General features: G+C 34.6%; 3 protein-coding genes across 4 annotated transcripts; 2 read left to right on the top strand and 1 right to left on the bottom strand.

The window, feature by feature from the left end:
- Positions 1 to 59: 59 nt before the first annotated feature.
- LOC116779362 (probable histone-lysine N-methyltransferase CG1716) lies at positions 60 to 9,688 on the bottom strand. Its single transcript, XM_061529755.1, has 19 exons — positions 9,553 to 9,688; positions 7,516 to 9,216; positions 7,306 to 7,434; positions 6,661 to 6,960; positions 6,483 to 6,573; positions 6,255 to 6,413; positions 5,934 to 6,154; positions 5,704 to 5,846; positions 5,484 to 5,617; positions 5,042 to 5,400; positions 4,801 to 4,966; positions 4,168 to 4,436; positions 3,920 to 4,049; positions 3,406 to 3,532; positions 3,172 to 3,282; positions 2,828 to 2,931; positions 2,567 to 2,707; positions 1,734 to 1,979; positions 60 to 1,581 (listed from the first exon to the last, which is right to left on the bottom strand). The coding sequence occupies exons 2-19, from the start codon at positions 9,204 to 9,206 to the stop codon at positions 1,423 to 1,425; spliced, it is 4,680 nt and encodes a 1,559-aa protein (XP_061385739.1). The 5' UTR covers positions 9,207 to 9,216; positions 9,553 to 9,688; the 3' UTR covers positions 60 to 1,422.
- A 337-nt stretch (positions 9,689 to 10,025) lies between these two features.
- LOC116765266 (signal peptidase complex subunit 2) lies at positions 10,026 to 12,245 on the top strand. The gene is made up of 5 exons (XM_032654696.2): positions 10,026 to 10,183; positions 10,559 to 10,624; positions 10,772 to 10,905; positions 11,312 to 11,464; positions 12,006 to 12,245. Exons 1-5 carry the CDS (start codon positions 10,163 to 10,165, stop codon positions 12,187 to 12,189), a joined length of 558 nt encoding a protein of 185 aa, XP_032510587.1. The 5' UTR covers positions 10,026 to 10,162; the 3' UTR covers positions 12,190 to 12,245.
- A 1,066-nt stretch (positions 12,246 to 13,311) lies between these two features.
- LOC116779484 (glycerol-3-phosphate dehydrogenase, mitochondrial) lies at positions 13,312 to 24,669 on the top strand. 2 transcript variants are annotated; one of them, XM_032673785.2, is made up of 16 exons: positions 13,312 to 13,686; positions 17,997 to 18,086; positions 18,453 to 18,621; positions 18,724 to 18,946; positions 19,027 to 19,190; positions 19,337 to 19,470; positions 19,621 to 19,778; positions 20,106 to 20,299; positions 20,673 to 20,867; positions 21,264 to 21,385; positions 21,457 to 21,593; positions 21,863 to 22,016; positions 22,246 to 22,434; positions 23,100 to 23,198; positions 23,744 to 23,889; positions 24,253 to 24,669. In XM_032673785.2, exons 2-15 carry the CDS (start codon positions 17,997 to 17,999, stop codon positions 23,876 to 23,878), a joined length of 2,163 nt encoding a protein of 720 aa, XP_032529676.1. In that variant the 5' UTR covers positions 13,312 to 13,686; the 3' UTR covers positions 23,879 to 23,889; positions 24,253 to 24,669. The 2 variants fall into 2 exon arrangements, with proteins under 2 accessions (XP_032529676.1, XP_032529677.1); XM_032673786.2 differs by lacking the exon at positions 23,100 to 23,198 and adding an exon at positions 22,728 to 22,826.
- Positions 24,670 to 26,147: the final 1,478 nt, after the last annotated feature.

The raw sequence follows: 26,147 nt of genomic DNA, 5'->3' as shown, positions 1-26,147 counted from the left end.
TAACTCATATGTATAAATGTTTGGCAAAACGAAAATCCAGGTAAAAATAAAACAAAGTCTAATTAGAAGAAATAATTTTTACTTGTTCGTCGACCTCGATCTCATTGACGTGTCTCGACAACCTCTCGACTATACTACATTAACATACAGCACTTAACAGATAAACGCCCTTCACACTAGACGACACGACCACGACACTATCACGACACTATCACGACACGACACGACCAACGACCAGTGGAAACGATCAATCTACTTGCATGTCATTTATTTACAACATTTACACAGGCTCTTTGTCTGACAAAGTCAAGGATAATCTTGAAAGTTATCTCACAGTTTTTATTTCAATTCATGAGTTAATTACAATGAAATTAAGATAAAGTTTTCCAATAATCAAATTTCCATTACAGTGTCTCATGTAACCTTTAGTTTACAGAGCGTTTTGTACAAATAACTACTACTCTCAATGCACATTTAAGATTCAATCCGATATATTTCTGAACGAATCCAAAAAAAAAAAAAAAAACGAAAAATCACTAATTCGTAAGCTTAAAATTTTATTATTCTTATTAATTCATGATGAAAGTCGTTTACTAATAATACTGTACTTAAATCATTATTCGAGTCTTGATCTTTGATGTGCTGGTCAAGATATCAAAAATAAATATAGGGGTTTGTCTAATGAGGAATCACTTAATACAACTTACAGCTATATATACATTTACAACTATCGCAGGAAAAATAAATCCTGATACACATTAAGAGATTTATATCATTTAGAATTGAATAATTATATTTGGTTGAATTATAATAGCGTTGTTGAGGAACAGATTTTATTAATTCATAGCGAGGACAGTAATGTTTTATTGCTTTATGTTTAATCTGTGACATCATTCAAGTGTCTGAAAAATGTATAAGTAATCATATACATATATGTATATATATATATATGTATATAAAAAAATCTTAAATCATTGGTATTAAGTGTTTTGTCTTGGAAATCATGTTACTATATAAATTATATTAAAATACATACACAAAGATTATTTAATGAGAAAGACTTACAAGTAGCGCTGTTTAATTTCTGATAAATCATATTTTTTAGCATTTATTGTTTGTTCTATATAAAATATAAGACTGTTTACCAGCGACTAAATCATTACTCCGTCAAACATTGCCAACCGGTATCAACTGTACACATCAAATTCATGCTCGGTGTGGAAATGATATTCATACATACATACATAATTCAATTTCACCTAATTAAAACTTCAAAAGTTCCATCACATACCTACGACATCACAAAACATTATTTACAGTAACACAGAACATCACAATTTTCGAAGGTCACTGAACTCTATATACTATCATACACTATCACACGAATGTCTGTATGTCCTCCTTTATCTGGCACAAGAGTCGCTAGTCGGCCTCCTCGGGCGGTCTCTTGTAAACCGGCCCGAACTTCATCATATATCTCTTGACGAACAGCTTGGCCTTGGTGCGGACGGAATCCGTCACCTCCAGCTCGTCCACCGACCGACAGTGCTTCAACTCTTTCAGCATCACGAAGTGCGTCAACTGAGAAAAATTAATGTTAAATAAATTACAACCCCTGCATTATAATTAGCTTGATTTCATATCAACAGCTTCTAACGCTCGTGTGTAGTGTGACGGTGGCTTCGGTAATTATACAGATTTCACCTATATATATGTATATATTCAACGAGTACCTTCCTGGCCAGATGTTTGAAGTCAGCCGTGCTGGTGATTCTGCCGGCGGGCGCGTCCGAGTGCCTGTACGGGTTGAGGTGTTGGACCATGACCCGCGCCATGTTCGCCCTGAACTGCTCCTTGATCCTCCTGGCGGTCTCCTCAACATTGATGACGGGGCAAGGCTCGGCCCCGCCCGCCGGGGACTCCTTATCCTCATCCGACGACTCCTCCGTCTCCGTGTCGCTGTCTTCCAAATCAATGAACTGCGAGACAAATATTGATTAATGTCCATCTTGAAAATAATATTTTAATATAAAAGCCCAGCGACTTCGGATTCGTATTTGAGGTAAATTCGAATATCCATACCATCACAAGCTCCTACTGTTTAAATACAGAACCGTCCTCTTTGGAGTTGGTTAAACAATGATATAGATATGACATTCTTTCATCATTACAATTGATATGCGGTGAGTGTGATGTGTGCTACGAGAGATAGGACATACAACACTCACTGTAGTGTGATAATAATATTTATTTAGTTTTATCTCATATGATTTTCATGGCATGTGTATTACGTACTATGTATTAATATAGAGCGCGTTTATATATTTTAATGAACAAAAAACATACTATATATATTGTAATTAATCCTAAATAATAACATAGTATTATTTTAATGTGTACTAGCCTTAAACGCGATCTTATATACACAGCCTGACCTTAGCTAGGATGGCATTTTTATTATTATCATTCTGATAATGGCCGGATATAACACTACCAAGTATGACATCATGTATCCCGTCAACGTCACTGGAACCCAGCCCTGTATATATTATCATATGACAGCTACCTTCATATCTTTCCGTCTCCTGTCAGTCAACATCTTCACCTTCTGCAGCAACTTCTCTCTTCGTCTCCGTAACTTCTCTTTGGTTTGCTTGTATCTCTTCACCTCCATACGTCCGGCCAGCTTGTCCTCTTCGGTTCTCGGCTGTGGGGAACCAGTTTGTACATGATAAAATATACTCAAACAATTACATGCACATAACATTTTAATATATGTATATATAAATTTGCTTTCATATCACCAGATTATAATCTTTAATCTTACACTGATAGGCCTCTCAGTGACCAGCCCGGGCCTTCTCTTGCGCGGCTTCATGTTGAGTAAGGCGTGATCTGGAATGAGGCCGTTCTGGGGATCCTCTTTGATAACTGAAGATTAAAACAAAAGTATATATAATTTAAATTTTTCATATATACAATAAGCTTTGTGAGGTTAAAGTTGACTGATGAAACAGAACATTACAATACTGAGGGAATAGCACATTCTGATTTGTATTAATTTTCATAAAGTCTCTACTTTGATGTTTTCATAATCATTTTATATTTCTGTTAATTACATAATATAAAAATAGTAATTTTAATAACATTACATGTATGAGCCCGTGTTACCTTCGTATATACCGTTGACCCCCTCAACGAGTTTCCCTTTGACCGGCCGCCCGATCACAGCGGACTCCATGGCGGTCATGGGCTCCACTTCCTCCTCAGACGAACTTTCCTCTGGAAGTATTTCATTGACATTTATTAACTAGCAACATCCCGCAGATCCACGCCGTAATCGAATGTTATAGAAGTATCATCCGTTACGCCTACAAATATTTGTGCATTGATTGTATTCCGTACCTTGTGGTGGTGGCGGCGGTGGCAGCCACTGTGGTTGTCTCAGCTTCACGTGGTAGTAGTACCGGCGACCTCGACCATCCACGGCGCTCCGCCACATCGACGGCAGAGGAGGCTCGCCCCCCGACTCCTGAAGAATATTACATTATATGGAGGTTCTGTATATATAAGTAATAATATCTCTACCAATAATAGACCCTGACTGACGGTTCTGAAGGTCCACTATAGCGGAGCAGCTGCTAAATTTCAATAAATATAAAATGTTCTTTATTGATAGATTGCTGATTTTATAGGAAATTTGCGATGATATATCGATCACTCATATAATTATTGATTAAAATACTTGATGACAGAAATAAAGTCCAACGCATTTGTTTTTGGATAAAAATTTTGACACAAGCAAGATTCGAACTTGGAACATCCGGAATGTCGCGTTCAGTCGCTTTAACAATTAAGCTGTCGTGTCCTTATATCTGGTTACATATTAAGTGGTTTCTTTAAGATTTCTGTAATGTACCGTTATATTATCTGTGATGGTCTGAGGTTGCTGTGGTTGTTGTAGAGCAGGTTGAGGGGGCGGGAAGGCGCCCGGCAGTTGCTGACCGAACATAAAACCACCCATGCCGAAACCGGGTAAACCCATCATACTGAAGGTGAAAGAACATTACAAAATATATTTTTTTTAACAAACACGCGTTTTATTATAATAATTTGTAGATTTAAAGTTTAGATTAGATGTATTAAACATAATTGAATACAACTCACTTTGACTGAGGCAGACAAAACGATTGTGGTCCAGGGAAAGGCTGGCAAAACCCGGGCGGGCCTTGGAATTCGCCGTTGGGACCGATCCATTCATTGGAGACCTCCGACGGCATCACCCCCGGTAGCATCCCAGGGACCATCTGCCCCATAATGTTAGGCCCACCCATCATGTTCTGACCTCCCCCCAACATGTTCGGTGCGCCGTTCATCATATTCGGTCCACCGCCCATCATATTCTGTCCGTTACCCATCATGCCCTGAGGAAACATCTGCAACCGATATATTCATCTCACCAAATACTCTTCAAAACTTAGTTCAATTAATAAATATTTTGGTCGGATCTATCAATACGGGTAACAATTAGAGCGACTGTAACACTTAAAACTCACTAACGGCAAAATGTACAAACTATTGTTTCGTACGAAAATTCTGTACATTCCATGGAAACAATTTTCACGTTAATCATGCAGAAGCAGCTACAGGTTGTTTAACAATACGAAAATATTGTTGTATAATAATATTGTTATTATAATATTATTTATAATGAATATTGGCAAAAGCTTTACCAGCCTTTATTACGTTTACAGGATGTGTGTGTGCGTGTGTGTGTGTGTGCGCGTGTGTATATATAACCTGTGCGAACGCCTCTTGCGGCCAGTGCCTGTAGTGCCAGGCCTGCGCGTGCTCCCTCTCCCTCTGCCTCCTGCTCTCGTCGGCGGCGGCCGCAGCTTCCGCGAACGCGCGTCGCCGCTCCTCTTTGCTTATAGGAGGAACGGCCGCTAACACTCGCTCGCTCAGTCTGGGAACATATCGATATATTAATATTATGAAGTAGATAAATGTTATAATACATTTATTTGTCTAGTAATAATACTTTATACTGCGCCGTCCTCCCTCCGGACTATTTCTCCGTTTTCTTCTGTCGCGGTCGTCTCTATCTCTATCCCGGTCTCTGTCCCTATATCTGTCTCTCTCTCGTTCTCTCTCCCGTTCCCTCTCCCTGTCTCTGTCCCTGTCTCTCTCCCTCTCTCTCTCGCGGTCTCGGTCCCTGTCCCTCTCTCTATCTCGCTCATCTCTTCTATCTCTGTCTCTATCCCTCTCGTCCCTCCTATCCCGTTCTCTATCTCGATCTCTCGTACCGCTCGAATCAGCCGCTCGCCTCTCGACGTTCGCTTGCCTCTCGTGTTCTTTCATTTGCTGTATGCGCTCTTTCTTTGGTATCTTGAAAACCTCCTGAAGAATAACGAAATATATAAATAATCAACATGCTCTTGTTAAAAATGTTTCCATAGACAAATTTCCCTTAACACACGTACCTTTAAACTGGACCACCTTTCAAGCATTTGGTTACAGAGATCTTTAACTTTTTCAGACATTGCTGCATTTTCTTTTGTCTTTTCTGGTGTGACGGGTTCATCTGGAGTTGGCCTCGGGATTTCTACTGGCAAGCCTACAATATCACATACATTTTATAATTAATAGTGCCTTGAGCTATAGAAACGATGTTCTTAGGAAATCTTATTAAAGAATACTAACCAGTGGCCTCATCAATAAAGACGGGTTCAGGAGGAGCGTCCGAGGAACTGAGCCATCGCTCCACGATTGTGAAGAAACGACTCTCTTGAACCATCGTCTTATTGGTGATCGGCAGACGATCAACAGTTTGGAGCATTTCCAATCTGTAACAAGCAATATATATACAATAAAATTAGACTAAAAAATATAAGGAAATAGAGATAGTAGTATAGCAGAAAGTATGTACGTACTTGAAGTTCAAAGGAGCGTCGTTACACCAGGGCGCCAGCAGCCTGAGACCGCGGTAGTCGAGGAACAGTCTGCGGCACGGGAGGTGCGCGTCTCTCAGTAGTCGCAGCAGTGCCGTCTGTGCGCGTCGTGTTTTAGCGCGGACCACCGTACGCGACAGTCGCAGCGTGTGAGCCTGATTCTTAATGCCAGTACGACCGAGCGCTTCTAGGTCCTCCTCGATCTGAAATTAATGAATAAATATTAATAAAAATTTAATAAATTGTTATATTATAGGTGGGCATATTTCAGTGAGAAATAGCATGTACATAATTAGTACTCACATCAGCGTCTTGTACTAAGTCTCCAGACTTTGGTTTATACTTCCTGTCCCTCTTGGGTTTCCGTACTCTCGGCCGGGCCTGGTCCGTGGCGTTCACAGCATGCTTGTCCTCAGAGGATTCTGAAGTGCCCGTCTTTGAGGTTGTTACGTCTTCTTCCTCCTGGAATTATGATTTACATTAAAACAATACTTGGTTGATATAAAAAATTATTCTTGGTGAATATAATACCTCTTCGTCATAATCGTCATCGGAGTCCGGTTCCGCACCTATCCATCCACGGCAGTTTTCCGCACCGCAGTAACACCTTTGCGCTACTTTTCTACACAAAAAAATCCATGTTTGTAACTTTGCATACACATATTTATGCAACAGAGACTATACTTCCATTTGCTCAAAAACAACTCACCCGAATCTTTGGAACTGATAGTCAAAAGTGATTTCCTCCCCTGCGGCAATTTCTCGTTTGCTAAAGAACCCTATCCTCAGTTCGCCGTTGACCGTCCACTTCTGCGTCTCGGCGTTCGGTTCGCAGGAGTGGTTTATGAACCTGGATATGTTCCCCTTCAGCGTCGCGTCGATAACAGTGTCGCCTTTCAACGACATGAAATAGTGATGTAAGTTGTTGTCGTCAGAGTAAGCCTGAGCGCGCTTGTAAAATTGGTCGTAATCGAGCACTTCGCCTACATATTCCATTAAAAATTCGCCACTGCAAATAAAATGAAATAATTAAGGAAAATCAAACGTAAAGATAATTTGTATCAAGGTTTTTGAATTTTATATATAACATTAAACAATAGCTGACTAAAAAAATCATTGAAATTAACACGTTGTAAAGTAGAGTTCGAGTGTTATAAATAAATTCTTCAGTAAATATTTGTTCGGATAGAGAATTCGCTATTGCTTTATTTTAAAAGTAAAATAAGCTTTCGCAAACCAATTCTTATTAATGAGTGAATGGTGGCTAAATTTAAGATTAATTTTATATTTATATAACTTGATGTGTGAAGTTAAAATTCACTTTTGTAATTATTATTTTGGTTTTACAACTTACTTTGTTATATCTGTGGTAGCCTCGACACCGCAACCTTTTTTGTCAGCATAGAACACTTTCAAAGGTCCATTTTCCTTTTTCTGAAACCTTCTATTTGTACATCTCTCTCCGACTGGACATCTCGAATTACTGAAAATATTTGCCAAATATCAAAGATGTCCCAAAGTAAATATGAAATTATAATGAATGTCCTTGTTAAGGGTCACCTACCATTCAATCATGAGCAATCTGTTTAAACAATCTTCACCGCAAGCGAGCTCCCCTCTTTCCAATTCTTCTTTAGTCATAAAACAATCACAGATCATTTTCTTTGTTTCTCTACTAACCATTCTCTCACACAGATATTCATTTTCATCCAAATGCTGGTATTGACTCATTCTTTCTTCAATAATCTTGTCATATGCCTCTTTACTCAATGGTTCTTCGACAATGTCCTCCTCAACTTTAGGGACCTCCTCCAGAAGGGGCAATTTTTGAGGCAAACTTGGGCTGGCTAGTGGGGAGTTGGCGGGGGAATTTGCACCCATCTCTAGCTCGCTAGACCTACGCCATCGAGACTTGACTTTTACCGGCATCTCTGATGGAATGGGGAATGTCAAAGGTGTGGCATTATTCTGTAGTTCCATTTTCTCCTGACTATCAGATCCCAATTCTTCCAATTTCAATTTGGTTTGTGTTATCAAAGCTTTCTTTAATGGAGTCTTGACCAAACCATATCCTTTTGTCTTTTGTTTCATTGTAGTTATAGTTTTGATCCGACTTGATCTTCTAACTCCAGTCGGTGAAGACTCTGATGAATCGTTAGAGTTATTAGTGGCGGGTTCGGTGACCCTAGAGCAGTTGCTATCGTCAGAAAGAGTGGAACTTGGTGTAAGGCTTGGATCGGGTCTTGCCAATGATTCCGTTATTGGTTGTGGATCGGGTGTATTACAAGGAGGTGTTGTTAAGTCATGGATTTCTGTACACTCCATGGGTGAATTTGGATTGGAGTCTGTGTTAACAATATTTAACATAGCAAAGTCCTTTTGGAATTCTGCATCTTTATTTTCTTCCATATTCCCATCCTCTGCCGGTTCCTCGTCTTTTGGGCTTCCAATATTTATATTATAATACAGTTCAGCATTGTCATCTTCAACAATTTGCACTATAGTTATAACTTCATCGTCATCCCCATACTCTAATTGTTCTTCCAGTGTTACTTCTTGATTATTTTCGTTCACTTCTTCATTATCAGTATGATTGATTACTTCGGCTTGCACCTCTTGAGTTTGTTCCTCTTCTGGAACATTAATTTCTACCTCTGTTGGAGTTTCTTTACTTACATCAAGATGAATTGAGCTTTCAGAAACTTTTTCAGCGGTATTATCATTTTCTGATGCTTTATCAGATTCATCAGGTTTGAGTTCATCAACATTATCCTGAGAATGGTTAACAGGGGAGTCTAAAGGACTAGAACATGCTCCACTTACTATATCAGACTGAATATCCAATGCAGCATTAGAATCTGATTCCGAGCCGGTACATAAATCAATGACTCTAATCTCTTCACTACTGTTTGTTTCACTTTCACTACCTAATTCATATCTTTTAATAGACCCATCCTCACTGTTGAATAAACACCTGTATTTGCCAAATTTCTTATGTAAGGCTACAACAGGCTGCATTGCACTGCTTTGGCTTAGCTTTGTAGTTAAATCTAGAGTCTTTATAATAGGCCCTGGCTCCGTTGAGACTTCATTCATATTTTCTAAAGGTGGTTTATCTTCAGTGGCAGTTTCAGGAGTAGGTCCATTGGAGGTAGAAGGCTGACCGACTGTTGCAATACTTCCATCTCCCTGTCTACCGCGTCTACTGGATCTACGCGAGGGGACGCTGTTCGCGGGCTTCCTCCTCTTTGCCATTTTGGACAACCTGTAAACAATAGCAAAGATATACAGTTAAGAAACATGCCCACCAAATTTACGGCAGACACATTGACCTCCTTCGATCGTTACTTGTCTGTCAATGCCACACTGTTGTTGTGTTGTAAACGTAGCTAAAATTATAATCATCAATCAACAAAATTATTCTTTAAGTCAAGATATGTGAACAGGAAAGTATTACAATTATTTGTAAAACCACTAAGCGTAACACCCGGTTTGTCGTCCCTATAAAGTATTATTAATTGAATTGACTAAATATCATCATACGTATGGACTTTCAAATGGATCGTTATCATAATGTATCACAAAATCACACAATACTTACAAGTTTTTAACACAATAAAATTAAAATGCTACAAACAACAATTTCATTTTTATAAATCCATTACTTTTTATTGGCATCCATCATTAAATTTGTTGTGAGACTTGGTTTCCGTTCGTAAGTCACAACTTTACGTAAGAATTGTCACTAGTTAAAAAAAATATCTTTACTTTTAATTTAAAAATAATTTTTCCACTAATTTGTAAGTTATTATTTATATTATAAAATTATTACTAAAAAACTATATAGTAATGAAGGCTGGTAAATTTTTTGCATACCTGTAGTATGGAATGTTATGAAATAAAAACACAACTCAACTTTTCCAGTACAATATTTTTTTTCAATCGCTGACATTAATTACTAATCAGTATTTTTAAATTTCATTTGATATTTTTAAAATTTTATTAAAGACATATTTGTGATTTATTCTGTGTTATAGGCGTTGATGACGTGTGTTGGCCATGTTTTTGCCTTAAATTATCAATGTCAAACGTCAGTAAGCGACATTTGCAATCTATTAATATAGCCGGATTGCGAAGTCTGTTATAAGTGAAAATTTTAAAAACAATTCATCTATATTAAACCTCTTCAATTGAACATATATCTCGCAGAAATGGTGAACGAAACCCCAGAGGTATAAAGCATTTATATTCTAAAATTGTCAGGAATACTTATGGACACGTCACTGTTACGATAGTTATGCTTTCTTGTTGCCGTTTTTAGATGTTATTATAACATACTTATATTAGCATTCATTTAAAGTGTAAGAGTTGAATTTAAAAATTAATAACATAGGTACATATCAAACAAAATTTAATTTAATTATGTTGTATGAGAAAAATATTATTTTGTACTTTTAAAACGAAGTACATATGTACTTTTTATGTGATTTCTCAAAGAATATCTTAAAATATAATTTTATAATTTCTAGGAATTGTGTAAAGTAAAAAACGGTTCAAAAAAATATGTCTATTATTGGTTTTTAATATAAAATTAAATTAAATTTCAGGTTGTTAAAATCAACAAATGGGATGGAGCCGCTGCTAAAAATGCTATCGATGATGCAATCAGAGAGGTAAATAACTGGCAATAATAATTAATTTCGTAACAAATAAGAAAATGTATTAAAAACAAAAAGTAATATTATACATACAAATATTTTTAAACAACATATGTTTGTTAGTTATTATTCCTTTTAAACAAGACCTATAAACTTAACCAGGTGTTTACCGGAGAGCTGAAATGTAAGGAGAGTTTTGCTTTGATCGACGGACGGTTATTTCTATGTGCCTTAGCTGTAGGAGTGGCCCTATATGCTTTACTCTGGGACTATCTCTATCCATTCCCACAGTCCAAGTGAGTTATTGATTACATACACATTTTTTACTCCATTATTTATTTTTATGTACACACAATTAATAATTTACAATTATACATACATATATCTAAAAATATCTATCTGCCATTAATTTATCTAAGTTTTTAAATATATTTTAAACATATTTTTAAAACTAAAGTAGCTTAAGTTATTCCTCTTGATATCAACTGTCTGCCGGTAGTCTCATCAAAATTGGTCTTCAAATCAAAACAGAACAAAGAGACGGATAGAAAAATATGAAAAAAAATTGTATAGCATTTTATCAAAAGTTATTTTATTTTTAAAAATGGATTCTTGGATGTATTTATTTGTATAGTCAAGGGCATTTAAAAAAAAAAATGTATCCAATAACATAGTTCATACCAGAACATATATATTTTTCAGACTCGTCCTTATCATCTGTGTATCCTCATATTTTATTTTAATGAGCATCCTTACTTTATACACTACATTCAAAGAAAAAGGCATTTTTGTTGTGGCCAAAGAGAAAACGGGAAACAACTCGAGAGTCTGGGAAGCAAGCTCTTATGTTAAAAAGTAAGTGTCAATATAATGTATACATAGACAATGAATGAAGATCATTGAAAGATAAAGATTCAGTAATTTTGGAGATATTTCTGTCTCTTGACTATTATCATCACATTTCAATGTTTTTCTCTATAAAAGCAATGTTTTTTTAATTGTGCTATATCATAAAATAATTTTAAATAATAATTATTACTAGATGATTATATTATGTTCATTTGTAAAAAAATAATTTGATGTATTACAAGCACATTTTTTAGCCAATTTAATAATAATTAAAAAAAAATAACCTCAAATTGCACAGGAAAAATATTCTAAAAGCCAATCACTGGTAAAAATCATATTATATGTATAAGTATATTACTTTGTGTGGAGAGTAAAATATATCCACACACAAATTGTTTTTTCTGTTAAGATAAGTTAATTGACATATATCTGTCGTTGCAACATCTCAAAAAATTATTATATATAGGTGGCATGAGTACAGTTTCTTGAGCATATCAATTAATCAGGAATTAAATATATATTTTTAACATATTCTATTTATTTACAGGCACGATGACAAATATAGTTTAGTTCTAGTGATGCGCGATGCTAACGGCAAGACCCGGGAAGCGACTGTAAACAAATCCTTTGCTAATTACATTGATAACAACGGAACAGTTGTCCAGAGCATCATCATCAACGAAATAACAAAGCTCTACAACTCTCTGTCTTCGGAGAAGAAAGAAAAGTGATTGAATTGTCACCGCAGAATTGCTAAACTTAATCTCAATAAAATATATAAAACTGTTTTACTTTTTACTACATACTTGCTTCCAAAAACCCTAGTAGAGAATTATTATAACTCCATAAATTATCTTATCATATATTATTTTGCAGATTCTCATATGATTTTTTATATTAATGACTTCAGCTGCTTCTTTTAATTGGAAATAATGTTTTATGGGAATATCGGTTTTATCATAATCAAATTTTATAAATTTCATGTGATATCAGGAGTGAGGAGGGGGATTTGAATTACAAATTTTAAAAGACATGGAAATGAGAAGGAAAATGGGAGAGGCTTTCGTTTGTATAGGGGAAATGGAAAATATATTAATTTTTTCTCATTTATCTTAGTAAATTTAAATATGCATGATGTTATAATAAATAATGATTTAATTAACCAAACAGATGTAAGATATAATCTGTGTTACATTAAATAATTATTCAAAGCGTGGCAATAACTTTTTGGAGCAAAATTGTCTAGTATAACATTAAAAGATGTCATAGGTTAAATGAAGAGTGCGCGGGACTTGACGGTTCTTTCCACGCTTATATTATACTATATTTGTTACCACGTATCTCAATCTTATGTATAAGATCGAATGTTTGTATACATGTTTGTTGCACTTTAATCTATCAGTTATTTATAATGCGCTACACGATGTGGTTTATGTGTTCAACTTTCCGTGAAGTTTCCACGAGAACACATCATCAGTTTTAACATTAATGTAGAATAAAGTCACGTAACACAGACGATAGATGTCACTGACGAATTGTTAACAAATAATAAGTAGGCACGTAATATTATTCTTTTCTTTCTAAATATAATACCGAATACCACGCGGACAAAATCTTTGTTCGTATATACATATTAAAAAAAACTAAAGAATATCTGTAAACCATAAACATTGGAAAAATAATCATACGTTTAAATTATTAAAATTATTTTCCTATTATTTATAAAACCGAAACTAAGACACATAACAACAAAATATAACAAGCTAACGTTATTTTAAACTTAAAAAATCAATAGAGGTAACTATTACGAAACGAAGTTAGCAACGAATTGCGAGAACTCCATTGATCGCTCCGTTACGCTCTCGGTCAAAAATTCAGCTTAGAATGTCACTCGACACAGATAATGCGTATTAACATAAATATAGTCAGTCAGTCGCTCTAAGAGTGGGCTGCCTGAGGTCTGGTGTAGTGATGTCTCATCAAACGAATTGATACGTCATACGACTAGAGTTAGAATTATGTATAAAAGTTAATAGTGATGTAACCTTAATTTTTGTAACTCAAAAGTGACGTGTTAATATAAAATAAGTATCTAGCGTGAGATACATTTTAAATCTAAATTCAAAAAGGAAAATCCTTCAGTGCCCTAGTGGAGTATAATTAGTTTTTATTTATATAAGTAACTAATGCGCCCTTGCTTTTCGTCTTCTGGTCGAACGTAATAAAAGGTAAACGCTTTCATAAAATACAGCAACAGTAAATTAAACAAAAAGTTAAATATTTATTAACATTAAATAATTAAAAGCAATTCCTGATTTTTTTTCTGTTATTTTCTGTCTCCAAATGCTACTTCTATTTTGATAGAAATGTTGTCTTTGACGACATGTATCAGGTGATATGATTTGTTTAAATATTTCAATAGAAATAAAATTCTGTAAATTTAAACTATAATTACTACAAAGTTAACCGAGATACAAGGAAGGACACATGGAGCATTTAAAGTTAAATGTTAATCGTTGTATATGACATCATTTTGGTCATACTCAAGGTCATTCTTACGGTATAGTAGGTCAAGTTGTAAGAACAACTTTATGTTACTTTATTTTTTTTACTTTTCTTTTACACCTACAACAAAGTCGATTACCTGAGCTCTTTGGCTATTATAAACTTACAACAAAGTTTTCTGTCCGCTCAGTCTATTTCAGTTTTGGCTCGACATACCACGCCTAGTTATTTAGAATAGATAAGCTAAAATATAGTAACCATTAACTTGTTATCACACTCTTAGGTGGGAAGATATCATTGGAGTTACTATTTTTCTTATAAATTCAAAATGTTTTGCAGCTGTTTTAGGTAAAAACTTAATAACTAATGAAGTGGAAAATAATGTTATAGGTATTGATATAGTTTTAATGTTATTTGATTAAAGATGACATATATAAAGATAAAATAGTAATCTATGCACCTGAATAATATTCGTTCTTTGACCAAATCAAACGCAATCGAACACCTAAGAGTTCATGAAAACTATTTTGGCACTTAGGATGCTTTTGGCGCATATGCAATTGGATCTTAATTATTTGCAATGCTGCCAAAATAATAAAAATAAAAATATTACACGTTTCGAATCTAGATACATTTGTGACATAATAATTAAGAACAATGGCGTTACAACTAACACGACACGCGAACGTCCTTGTTGAATACTAGGGAGTACGTTCCGGTGATATTTTTAAATGTTCACGCAATGGAATCGTGAAAACGATTTTTATAAGTCTTATTATATGTAATCATATTATTATGATTATTTTTTTTTAATTATAATTTAATCAAAAATACACTTCCTTACAATGTTGTTAACACTAATTATTGAATTAATTTGTATTCTTTTATGAATATATTTGTATTTTCTTTAAATATTACTAAGGATATATAAAGAACACTAATTAGCTGCATTATAAGTTTTAATTTCTCACCTTTTAATGAACATCTGGGTAATTGTCTGTCATTTAACAACAATAAAAACGATAACTATGCAAAGCATTAACTTTAGTATTATTTTCAATCATTATAAAATCTATAAAAGGAAAGAAATATATATATATTTTTTACTTTATTCAAGTTCTGAGTATTAGAACATTTACAGTATTTTTTACCAAACGAAAAAATTATCTACGCGAATACGATGAATTTATCTCCTTTTATTTTCTAACTTAAATTTGATGTTTAAATCGCTTGTATTTTAAAAACACAATTATATGTTGACGATGTCGGGGGTGACTGCTAGTATAAATAGTGTGATTCAGATAATACATAACAGTTATTCACGGTCGCGTTTCCCTCTTATCAGTCTGTTATAGGAAGTGATAATCATTTAATAAAACTCGCTCGTTCAACTTTATCTACTGATAGATGATAACGATGTAATCAGTCATCGGATGCAATAATCTTAAACATGTCTGCTTAGTTTTACAATATCTTAATTAATATTTTAATTATCTATCAAACAGAACATAGCTTAATTTGATCTTTTTATAATCTGCGTTTGTAGTACACCTACTACTTTTATTATTAAAAAATATTTAAAGTATACCAGTTATAAATTTATAATTGACAGTAACCATTATCTAATATAATCTATATTTTTATTTCTATATTTCTTATAATTATCTGTATGGTTTGGATAAATTTATAGATGATAGGTATTTATTTTATTATTATTTTATTTAATTGGAAACTATATTAATAGGTATATTATGTAAGAAGTTATTGGACGTAAAATGTGACGCATTCAGATGACATCTAAGTCAATAAATGCATGTGCATGGCGTCCTTCGTGATAGGCAAGTGTTGCACGATATAGATATTTTAATGTGTTTAATTAAATAATTATCTAATTGTAGGTTTTGTGCACACTTCAAACTTTTAAGAAGGAATTATTATAGACTCTTTTCTTTGTATGCACATTGTGTTTTTTTAATGTCGAATTTGGAATAAAAAATCGAACTGCTACATCTAAAGACACATCTGTTATAGCTATCAAGTTATAGCCGTTAATTTACCTTATATTGTGCATAATTTTATGTTCGCGCGGAAATTAAAAACTACAACGGACTTCCCTCTGAATCACGAGGCTTGTTAAGAAGCAATATCTCGACCAGAAATGAAGGAAAAATTCAATGAACCGTAATTTGTAGTCACATCATATAATAGTCGTCATTTTGTGATGATATACTTATAAAGGTTTTATAAATATATCGCAATATATGTCGACGTATAAGACTAACGTAATTCTAACGGCATATTCAAAGTAGTCCCCTAGTACAAAAGTTTTACAATTTAATCACAAATATTTTTTGATGAATTACAATCGAACGACCACCGTTTATCCGTTTATAAGTACAAAACTATATAATGGTAAAAAAGAACTGCATTGTTCCGATTTCCTATGAGCTACGTGATGACGTTTATGAACAAAGCCTGTAAAAAATACTGTTTCTCAAAATGTATATGAGGGTGTATTATTCATTCATGCTTCTATAAGTATTTACTTTTAGTGAAGGCCTTATGTAGGTCGTGCTCTATTTGCCTGTGTAAGTATTGTTGAACGTTCGACATTCAGCTTTGTTGAGAGAAATAAAAGTGTAAAATGTTCAAAATTCGGCACAAGAAGTAGGCCATTGAGACAAAATGGAAGATTTTAATACCCATATTTTAGCGGTAAAGCAATGTTGAACGAAATTCATTTAAATCGTGCAGAAACAAATCGAAAGATGATGAATTTTCCATTCAGTCTTTTCTATGATTTCATGTATGTAATTATAAATATCTTACAGTCTTATGCGTATAAATATAATTAATCGAGTAATTACAAGGTGTTAATTAAAGCATTTAAGTTCTATAGATTTTTTTCAGAGTAAATATTATTTTATTCTTATACTTACTTATTACATAATTAAATTTTCCAACTTAAGTTACGTTTCGATCTTTTATAACATCTCAGCTAGAGAGAGGACCTTGGACGATGGAGGTAAGGTTAGATAACCTACACCTGGGTCGCAAGTCCCAGGCACTGTTAAAGCTCCTTTCCCTACAACGCGATGTTTCCGGCACTCCCACGATGAATCCATACAATGCTAAGAAGTTTTCGTCGTATTATTTCTTTTTTTTTAATTCGAATACAAACAAGAAGGTTGAATACCGCCAATTAGGTACATTAAAAAGTTATCGGACAATTTAAACTGTCAACGTCATTGATTCGCGACAAGAGTAACCTTGACCGCGACAGGTCAACAGCTTCCGGTTCATAATTGCGTTGACCCTAAAAATGTATTAAAATGACACTTCAATAAATACAACATCTTTTTAATCATAATTTGTAATACTGTTATGTAATAATAATAAACGAGATTATTTTATTATAATACGACTGTATATTGTGTCATAAATACGTTTTAAAATCTCTCATAAATGTTGGTAATGACTGTTTGATTTTTATCAGGGACTTTTATCAGAGACATTAAGGGCTCTATTTTAAAAATTTCTTATCTTAAACTCCTGCGTTCCTTACCATGCTTAAGTAAGTTATATTCAATCTCGTAGAAATACTTACAAAAAAAAAAAGCATGATACTTCGAGTTCCGAATCAAACCCATCAGAGTCGTGGTCAAAGGCTTGTATAAAATAATTTAGAAAAGGAAATAATATGTTATTGCGACATATATAAATATTAATTTTTGATTATATATATACCTAACGGTATATTATATAAAACGGGTGTTATGAGGTCTGCTAATAAACTTAATGTCTTATTAAAACACATATTTCATATACATATATGTTGTATCCATTATTGTAATTTCTTGAAATAAAACTAATATTATTCAGCTTTACTACGCGTTTATAATTATTTTTAACAACATACTTCCGACGTCTCGGTTACTTTGTAACAATCCTGATCTTGTGTGCTAGTGAATGCTCGAGAAAATCTTAGATCTGATTTTGTAATTTCTTTTAATATCCCGATAACGCATTCCAGATGTCTCGGAGGAAGCTGGTGGTGTGTGGTGCTGGGGCAGCCGGGGCCGTGGTCGCGGCGTGGGCCCTCTCAGCAGACGACAGGCTCGGAGTCAGTATTTCGTATACACTATAACATTGAATGCGGCTTCCCAAACCACACGGAACACACGTGTTCAGTTTTATCATATATTATATCGGAATCTAATTAAATGTTTAAATTTATGTCATAAAACTGATATCACTATAATCCCATTCGAGTGAATAATCGTAGTTGTTTATTACATAGTAACAGTTTGTAGTTTTTATTGTATATTATAGCTATCAAGTATCGGGGAATTTAATTGAGGATTGTAAATATTTAACCGTACATTATTACATACTACCTACTAGCTATTTATGGATATTTTTAGTGTAAATTTGTTTTTTTTTTTTTTTTATGAATCTTGGGATATTTATGTTTATATATTGTTTTCAGTCGTGGTACAAATCGACAACTGTTGCAGCTAAGTCTGAGCGCAGGAAACGTCCCCTACCTTCCCGTACGGACCAGATCAAAAACCTTCAGGCGGGACACACTTATGATGTCCTCATTATAGGTGGCGGCGCCACTGGAGCTGGCTGTGCGCTCGACGCTACCACCAGAGGTTAGGAGAGAAATATATATATTTTAATTTTTCCAGCACCCACATACGGTACTGTTTACTATTTATCGTCCAAACCTTAATTAACGTTAATTTTATTTGCAGGTCTTCGCACAGCTTTGGTCGAAGCTGACGACTTCGCCAGCGGCACATCGAGTCGGTCAACGAAACTCATTCACGGCGGCGTGCGCTATTTGCAGAAAGCCATCATGCAGCTCGACTACGAACAGTACAAGATGGTGAAGGAAGCTTTACACGAACGCGCTAACATGCTGGAGGTCGCGCCTCATTTGACAAGACCGTTACCGATATTGTTGCCAGTCTACAAGTGGGTATTGCCGTTGTAAGATATTCCTTGAATATGTTGTATGTCTTTTCTAACTTCTATATTTATTGTTCTGTTCTCAGATGGTGGCAAGTGCCTTACTACTGGTTTGGTATCAAGATGTACGACTTGGTGGCGGGTGACAGAAATTTGAAAAGCTCATACTATCTATCCAAAAAGAACACTCTAGAATTATTCCCTATGTTGAAATCCGATAACTTATGTGGTGGCATAGTATACTATGATGGTGAGTTACTGTTGGTGGCGACTTAATGAAATAAATAAGAAGCTTCCAAACTTGAATTTAAAATATGAACACCGTACTTTGTTTTTCATTCAATTATCGTCCAATATCCATATCATTCTGCCAATGTCTGTATTTTTGTTACATAGGGCAGCAGGATGACGCTCGTATGAACCTGGCTATCGCTCTGACCGCCGCTCGTCATGGAGCGACCATCACCAATCACGTCTCTGTTGTCAAATTGCACAAGACCGACGGCAAGCTCAGCGGCGCTAGAGTCCGAGTATGCTATGACGTCACTACCTTTAATATAATATATTAAATGCCAACCTGTTGTAAAGAATATTGAGGAATTTGAAATAAGAATAAAAATTCTCCTTGAGACGATTGAAGATTTCTTTGTAAAATAACGTTGTTTTTTTTTTAAATACAGGACGAATTGACAGGCAAGGAATGGGATGTAAAAGCCAAGTCCATAATAAACGCAACAGGTCCCTTCACGGACTCCATCAGGAAAATGGACGATCAAACTATTAAAGATATCTGCTGTCCGTCATCTGGCGTGCATATCGTGCTGCCTGGATACTACAGGTGAGCTTTACCCAGCTGAAGTATGAAAAATAGACTAAAAGAGACAGTTTTTCTTCGCAGTTTGAAGGTAGTTCTGTTTTTTCCATTCCATGTTTTCTAAATAAATATATGAATATTTCTCTAGAATTAAGATTCCTTATATAGTCATCTCTAAAAACCTAAAGGGCTCGTCATGAACTTATTTGCACTCACAGCCAGCGGGTTTGAAGGCTCAATATAGTCCTTACTATTTAATTTTGAATTTACGTTTAGTTCGATGTATTGGATGAAGCATGGAATTTAGTAGTAACTATAGGTATTAACTCCTATTGGCTACGTTATTTACAGTCCCGAACACATGGGTCTTCTGGATCCAGCTACCTCTGATGGTCGCGTCATTTTCTTCCTGCCGTGGTTGAAGGGAACCATCGCCGGTACAACGGACATGCCTTGCCAGGTTACTCACAACCCAAAACCAACCGAAGATGAAATCCTCTTCATCCTCACCGAAGTCAAGAACTATCTCAACCCGGATGTTGAAGGTTTGTTCTGATTTACTTGGAATTAACTTAATTTGACTTACTATCTAAACTGTAAAAAGTTCAGCCTAGTTGAGGATCAATACGTATATGATAATAAGAAGAGTTTCAATTAAAAGAAATATAAAATTTTGTTTTTTAGTTTAAGATTTGTTGCAATATTTTTATGATTACAAATATTTACACAGAAGCATGCCTCGTTAGCGAAAAAAATATTACCTTCCAAAATTGAATTACTTGATTTGTACCGAATGAAAACAGCTCATATTATACGTAATATAGTGGACGTTGTAACTGTAACGTAGTCAGAAATTTACATAACAAGGATCGTATGTAATACTCGAGTATATGATGTTATCTCTATCCCATACATCAGTTCGTCGTGGGGACGTTTTGTCCGCGTGGTCTGGTATCCGGCCCCTGGTGTCGGATCCCAACAAGCCGGACACGCAGTCCCTCGCTCGCAACCACATAGTCCACGTGTCGCCCTCCGGCCTTGTCACTATCGCGGGGGGCAAGTGGACCACCTACCGCGCCATGGCAGCTGAGGCGGTAGACGCGGCCATTGAAAGTGAGTAACGAATCACACATTACCTAACCGCGAACGTAAGTTTATTAATGAATTTATATCTCATTAAAAAAATTGAGGGTATTTGAAGATAATTTTTGATACCATACTGTTTAAGGTTGAAGGTAGTTCAACATAACTATTCCATCTGTACCGTCCACGAGTACGGATCTAGAAGATAGATATAATTTTTGTTCAAGATTCAAATTAATGTCTCATATGGCCCGTGCAGGACCATAAATATTTAATACCTATTTTTGAGCTCAAATAATTCCATTTGGGCGAAAAAATTTCATTAATCTGAAGTCCTGATGCCAATCTGGATTTATTCGTCCGTCAATACTACAAATATCCAGTAATTAATCAAGATTTGATATATTCTATTCCTTACATTTGCAGGCTGCAATCTAAAGCCACTTTACAAGGAATGTCAAACCGATGGATTCCTTATCGAAGGTGCTCACGGTTGGACTCCCACGATGTACATCAGATTGGTGCAAGACTTTGGACTGGAAATGGAGGTACTTACTAATATAAGACAATACGCGTTCATCAGACCATTTTCATTAATGTTTTGTGTCTATACAATCAGGTCGCACAACATCTGGCCAAGTCGTACGGAGATAGAGCATTCGCTGTGGCGAAAATGGCGGCTATGACCGGCAAGAGATGGCCCATTATTGGTAAAAAGATCCATCCCGAGTTCCCTTACATCGACGCCGAAATCAGGTACGGAAACATGCTCAAATAAATCTGAAACAAAGTTATTACTATACACTTTTTAATGTTATACCCACTTATGTTAAAAGATGCATAATGAATGCTGTACGAAAATTCTATTCAAGAAGTATTTTAATCTACGCATTAAAATTGTCACACTCATAAGTCATTGTTCTGGTTTCAGAACTGAACTGAAGTCTTGCCTGAAGTCATGCCTCTCGCGCCTCGTCCATGATGATTGCCACAAATTACAGAATTGAAATAAATGATGGTTTCAGGTACGGCGTCCGCGAGTACGCGTGTACAGCGGTGGACATGATCGCTCGGAGGCTGCGGCTGGCGTTCCTCAACGTGCAGGCGGCGGCCGAGGCGCTCCCCGCCGTCATAGAAATCATGGCCGAGGAGCTCAAGTGGAACGAGGCCGAAAGACAGGTATGTGACACGCTACTATACATTATTGCAAACGATCCAAAGACACAACTATACACTAAGGTCGCATTTCCAAGTGTTGCTCGCTGCCAAAAAAAAAGGGGGTCAACATATCAATAACGCTCCTAATGTTAACTTTTATTTACAGTAAAAACTCCGAAAAATATTTACAAGCTAACTAAAAAGTTTGGGTGTCAATAACCTATTTAGATATATGAATCTCAAATTTCAGAAACAAACTAAAATAGCGGCGGATTTCCTCGCCAATGAGATGGGACAGATGGTGAATCGCGCGAGTCGTGACAAGATACCGATCAATCTGAACAAGGAAGAGATTCAGACGTACATCAAGCGGTTCCAGATCATCGACAAGGACAGGAAGGGCTTCGTCTCCATCAATGACATCAGGAGGAGTCTCAAGGTAATGCCAACGACACGCCTTCCATCCGCCTGTATTATTCAGTACATATTGATAAAAAATATTGTATGTCTTTCAATTATCTAAATATTTCTACAATTGATATATAATCATTATTCTATGTAAGTATAGTTAATTTATGAAGAAACAGAAGTTAATATGACATCAAGTCTGTTCAAGGTACTGAACTATAATTCCCTTCATTTCTTGTATAAAATATTTCATATATTTCGTATGAACATTTCATTACAATTTCCGTTATGTATTTCTTCAAGTATTTGCCAACAATGTTATAGAGTATGGGCGTGAAACCGAGTGACGATGAGATAAGTGCGATTTTATCAGAAATTGATGTCACTTATCACGGACAGCTGGAAATTCAGGACTACCTTCAGGTAGACATATGGAGGGTACAGTAGTAGTCACGGGGACGCACTTGTTTGTTTTCAAAGGATGCTCGGTAGAGGGTATAAAAGTTGTGTTCACGTTTAAATGTTTCTGGGATTAAGGAGTATAGACATACACTTAGTAAACATTACCGTGTCTTATTGTTAGTCTGCAATTCGGATATTGCTTAATAGAACCTTTTTTTTAATCAAAAAGGTTCTATAGCAATACCGGTGATTCATTAATTGCTTTTGTGTTAAATGTTGGAGCTTGTTTCACAGAACTATGGTGAGGATGTGACCGGGGAACAGTTGCACGAAATATTGAGAGAAATCGACACTAACATGAATGGACAAGTCGAACTCGATGAATATTTACAGGTCCATATCAATATAACCCTGCATCTTAATATAATAACCATATAATTTTGCATGAAAATATATTAAGTAAATAAAAAGTTATTATGTTCTATATATGAGCAAATATTAAGAGCATTCATCCAAATTTAAATTACTCATTTATATTGATTTTCAATAAAATCCAAAAATTTCATTTTTAAAATATTTTCATCTTTATGTTAATTAACAATCTCATTATCATAAATAAGTGTCTTGGCTTTAAATATAAAAAGGATTTTACTAATGGCTGTATGTGTTAAACCGGTTATAAAAAAAACATTAACAAAAATTACTAACATTTTTTAATCTGTATTTTGATATTTACTTTATCTATTTATTTTCCTATTTAGGAGTTAAATTATGATTTTCACATTTATAAATCATAAATAAACATGTTTTATGTTTTTATTCTCACTAAGAATCTAACATATAACAGTATATAAATTTTTTGCATGAATATCAAATTTATTTCCCATAAAACATAAATAAATAAATATAGTATTTCATAAATGTATTAAAAATAACAGATGATGTCAGCTATCAAGTCAGGACATGTAGCTTACTCAAGATTTGCTCGAATGGCTGAACTGGAAGAGGAACACCATGAAAAGGAAACTCTTAAGAAGAAGATCACTGTTGAAAGGAGCGGGGGAGGGTTGTAAACATCTCATAGGTGAAAATATATATGTTTAAGATTGCTTAACATATAATACAGTTATGAAATTTAACCTTTTACAAACATATCTTACGATGGAATGGGTGTACAAATACATATGTTTAAGATTGATTAATATAGCTTTGAAGTTTTAGTCACAAAGATATTTCAAAACTGGAATAGATGAACAATCACTTAACATTGTTATGAAATTTGATCTTTTACAAAGATATTTCAAAAATGGAATGATTATACCATTCATATATTTTAAGTCAGAATAAATTATATCCAAATAACAATTCCTATCAAAACATAACTAAATGAAACTCGACATTTAATAAATTTAGCATAAAAGTGATTATACTTTTTTTTTTGTTACAGATTAAAAAGAAGTCTAGCATCAATATGTTTGTTAATAGAAATGACACTAAATAAGTATTATTATTTATTGTAGTTTTTACGTGAAATATGGCTGTATGTAAAAACTTCTTTCTTAATAACTTATAATCTTAAACTGTATGTACAGATAATAAATTTTGTGCAGAAATAATAAATTAAGCACGAATAATGTAAACATTATAAAAAACCTTATGAAATGTCATATATTATCAAAATTTTGTAAGTTTATTCATACTGCACTTAAATCAATCTAGCACAGTATTAATAAGTTACCACATTTTTTGTTAACATATTTGTGTAATAAATACTAATAATTATTTACAACCTCACGCATAGCGTATTCCCAAAATCGTCCTGAAGTTTTAGTGTTTTTGTGCAATAAAGATATGATGATATAAACTGTCTTTGAATTACCACCCACAATCCTAAGAAACCTTATTCTCAATAAGAAACTGTTTACAAAGTATGTATTTCGACTACCATACCTCGGTACAGTGAGCATGCCAAATCGAGTATTTCAAGGTCGAAATTATAAACATCGATGCAGGATGTTAAGAATTAAAACGTCTAGAAGTGTATTTGCTATGTAACTTAATTTTCTTTTAAATTTCACAAAACATGAAAAAACAAAGTAAGATCGTGTTTTTGACGTACTTATTTTTTTTTTTTTATTTAAATCAAATAGTAATCCACCATAAATACGAAAATTAAAGTTTGAATGTTTATGCTTATAAATTTTGATATAACGTTTTTTTTAAATGATATCTTAAAATAGATTATTGTTTCATATTGAAATTAAATAATTCGTTAAATTTATCGACAGTCATATAAAATTGATTGGAAGAATATTTTCAATCAGTGCAATAAGACGATGTACTTAATAATAAGTCATATGTCACTGTCATGAGTCGATCATAAGTAAAGTTTAGTAACCGGAAGTTGTTAAAGTAACAAGTAAGTTGTGTAACGTTACTGTTACTTGTTACTGAGTCGTCTCGGACGTAGGGCGGCGGTCACGCCTCCGGTAGTCGCGGGCGGGCGGTGGGTGGGCGACGAGAACAGGTCTGTAGATCAATTTTAACTTTAGGGTGGAAATTGTTGATGCGTTTCAATAATTTTTAACGTTTTCCTGTCATTTTTAATATTTTGTGCCTTCATAATTATGGCTATGGATTAGGTCAATTCTTTTAACTGAATTGATGATTTGATGAATAGCTCCGAGTGCTCCTCCAAGAGAATTTGTCGTACTTTATTTGAATTCTAATAAATCAAAAATAATCGTTAGAGCTGCTTTTGATTTTGACACGTGAAGGTTTCTTACTGAGGTTTTTTTTTATGTAAAAGTTGGCAAACGAGCATGCGGCTTACTTGATGAGAAGTAGTCACCGTCGCCCATGGACATCCGCAACAGAGATGTTACGGATGCGTTGCCAACCTGAGTTGTTGAGGAAAAGAGAGGGGTCGGAATAAGGAAATAACAGGAAAGGGTGGGAACAGGAAAAGGGCAACCTGCTCTCTCACTCATCGGACGAAACGCAGTCATAAATGACTACTTCACGCCTATCTTCTGTGAGAGGGTGGGTGAACTGTAGTTGTTTAACCACAGCTAGTCTCTGCCACCTATAATTTTTTTTTGTTTATATTTCTTACTAATTATTATAACTCACAAGTAGGGATGTAGTACCCATTAACCTGTTATCTTTTTAAATCTTATTTATATTAATTTCATTTTCAACGAGGACTAACAGGTTGGACGATGAAATTCCGTAAATGTTTCTTATAAAAAATAATTGAAAGCAAAAGGTCACATACTTTCCTACGTAGTTGGAGATGAACTGAAAGTTTAAACTGTCTTTGAAAAAATTTAAGAAGATTGT

This window comes from Danaus plexippus, chromosome 2 (assembly GCF_018135715.1).
Source record: "Danaus plexippus chromosome 2, MEX_DaPlex, whole genome shotgun sequence".
In the NCBI taxonomy this organism is placed as follows: Eukaryota; Metazoa; Arthropoda; class Insecta; order Lepidoptera; family Nymphalidae; genus Danaus; species Danaus plexippus.
Note: the sequence above shows the minus strand (reverse complement) of the source record. Positions and strands in the feature narration are given on the sequence as shown.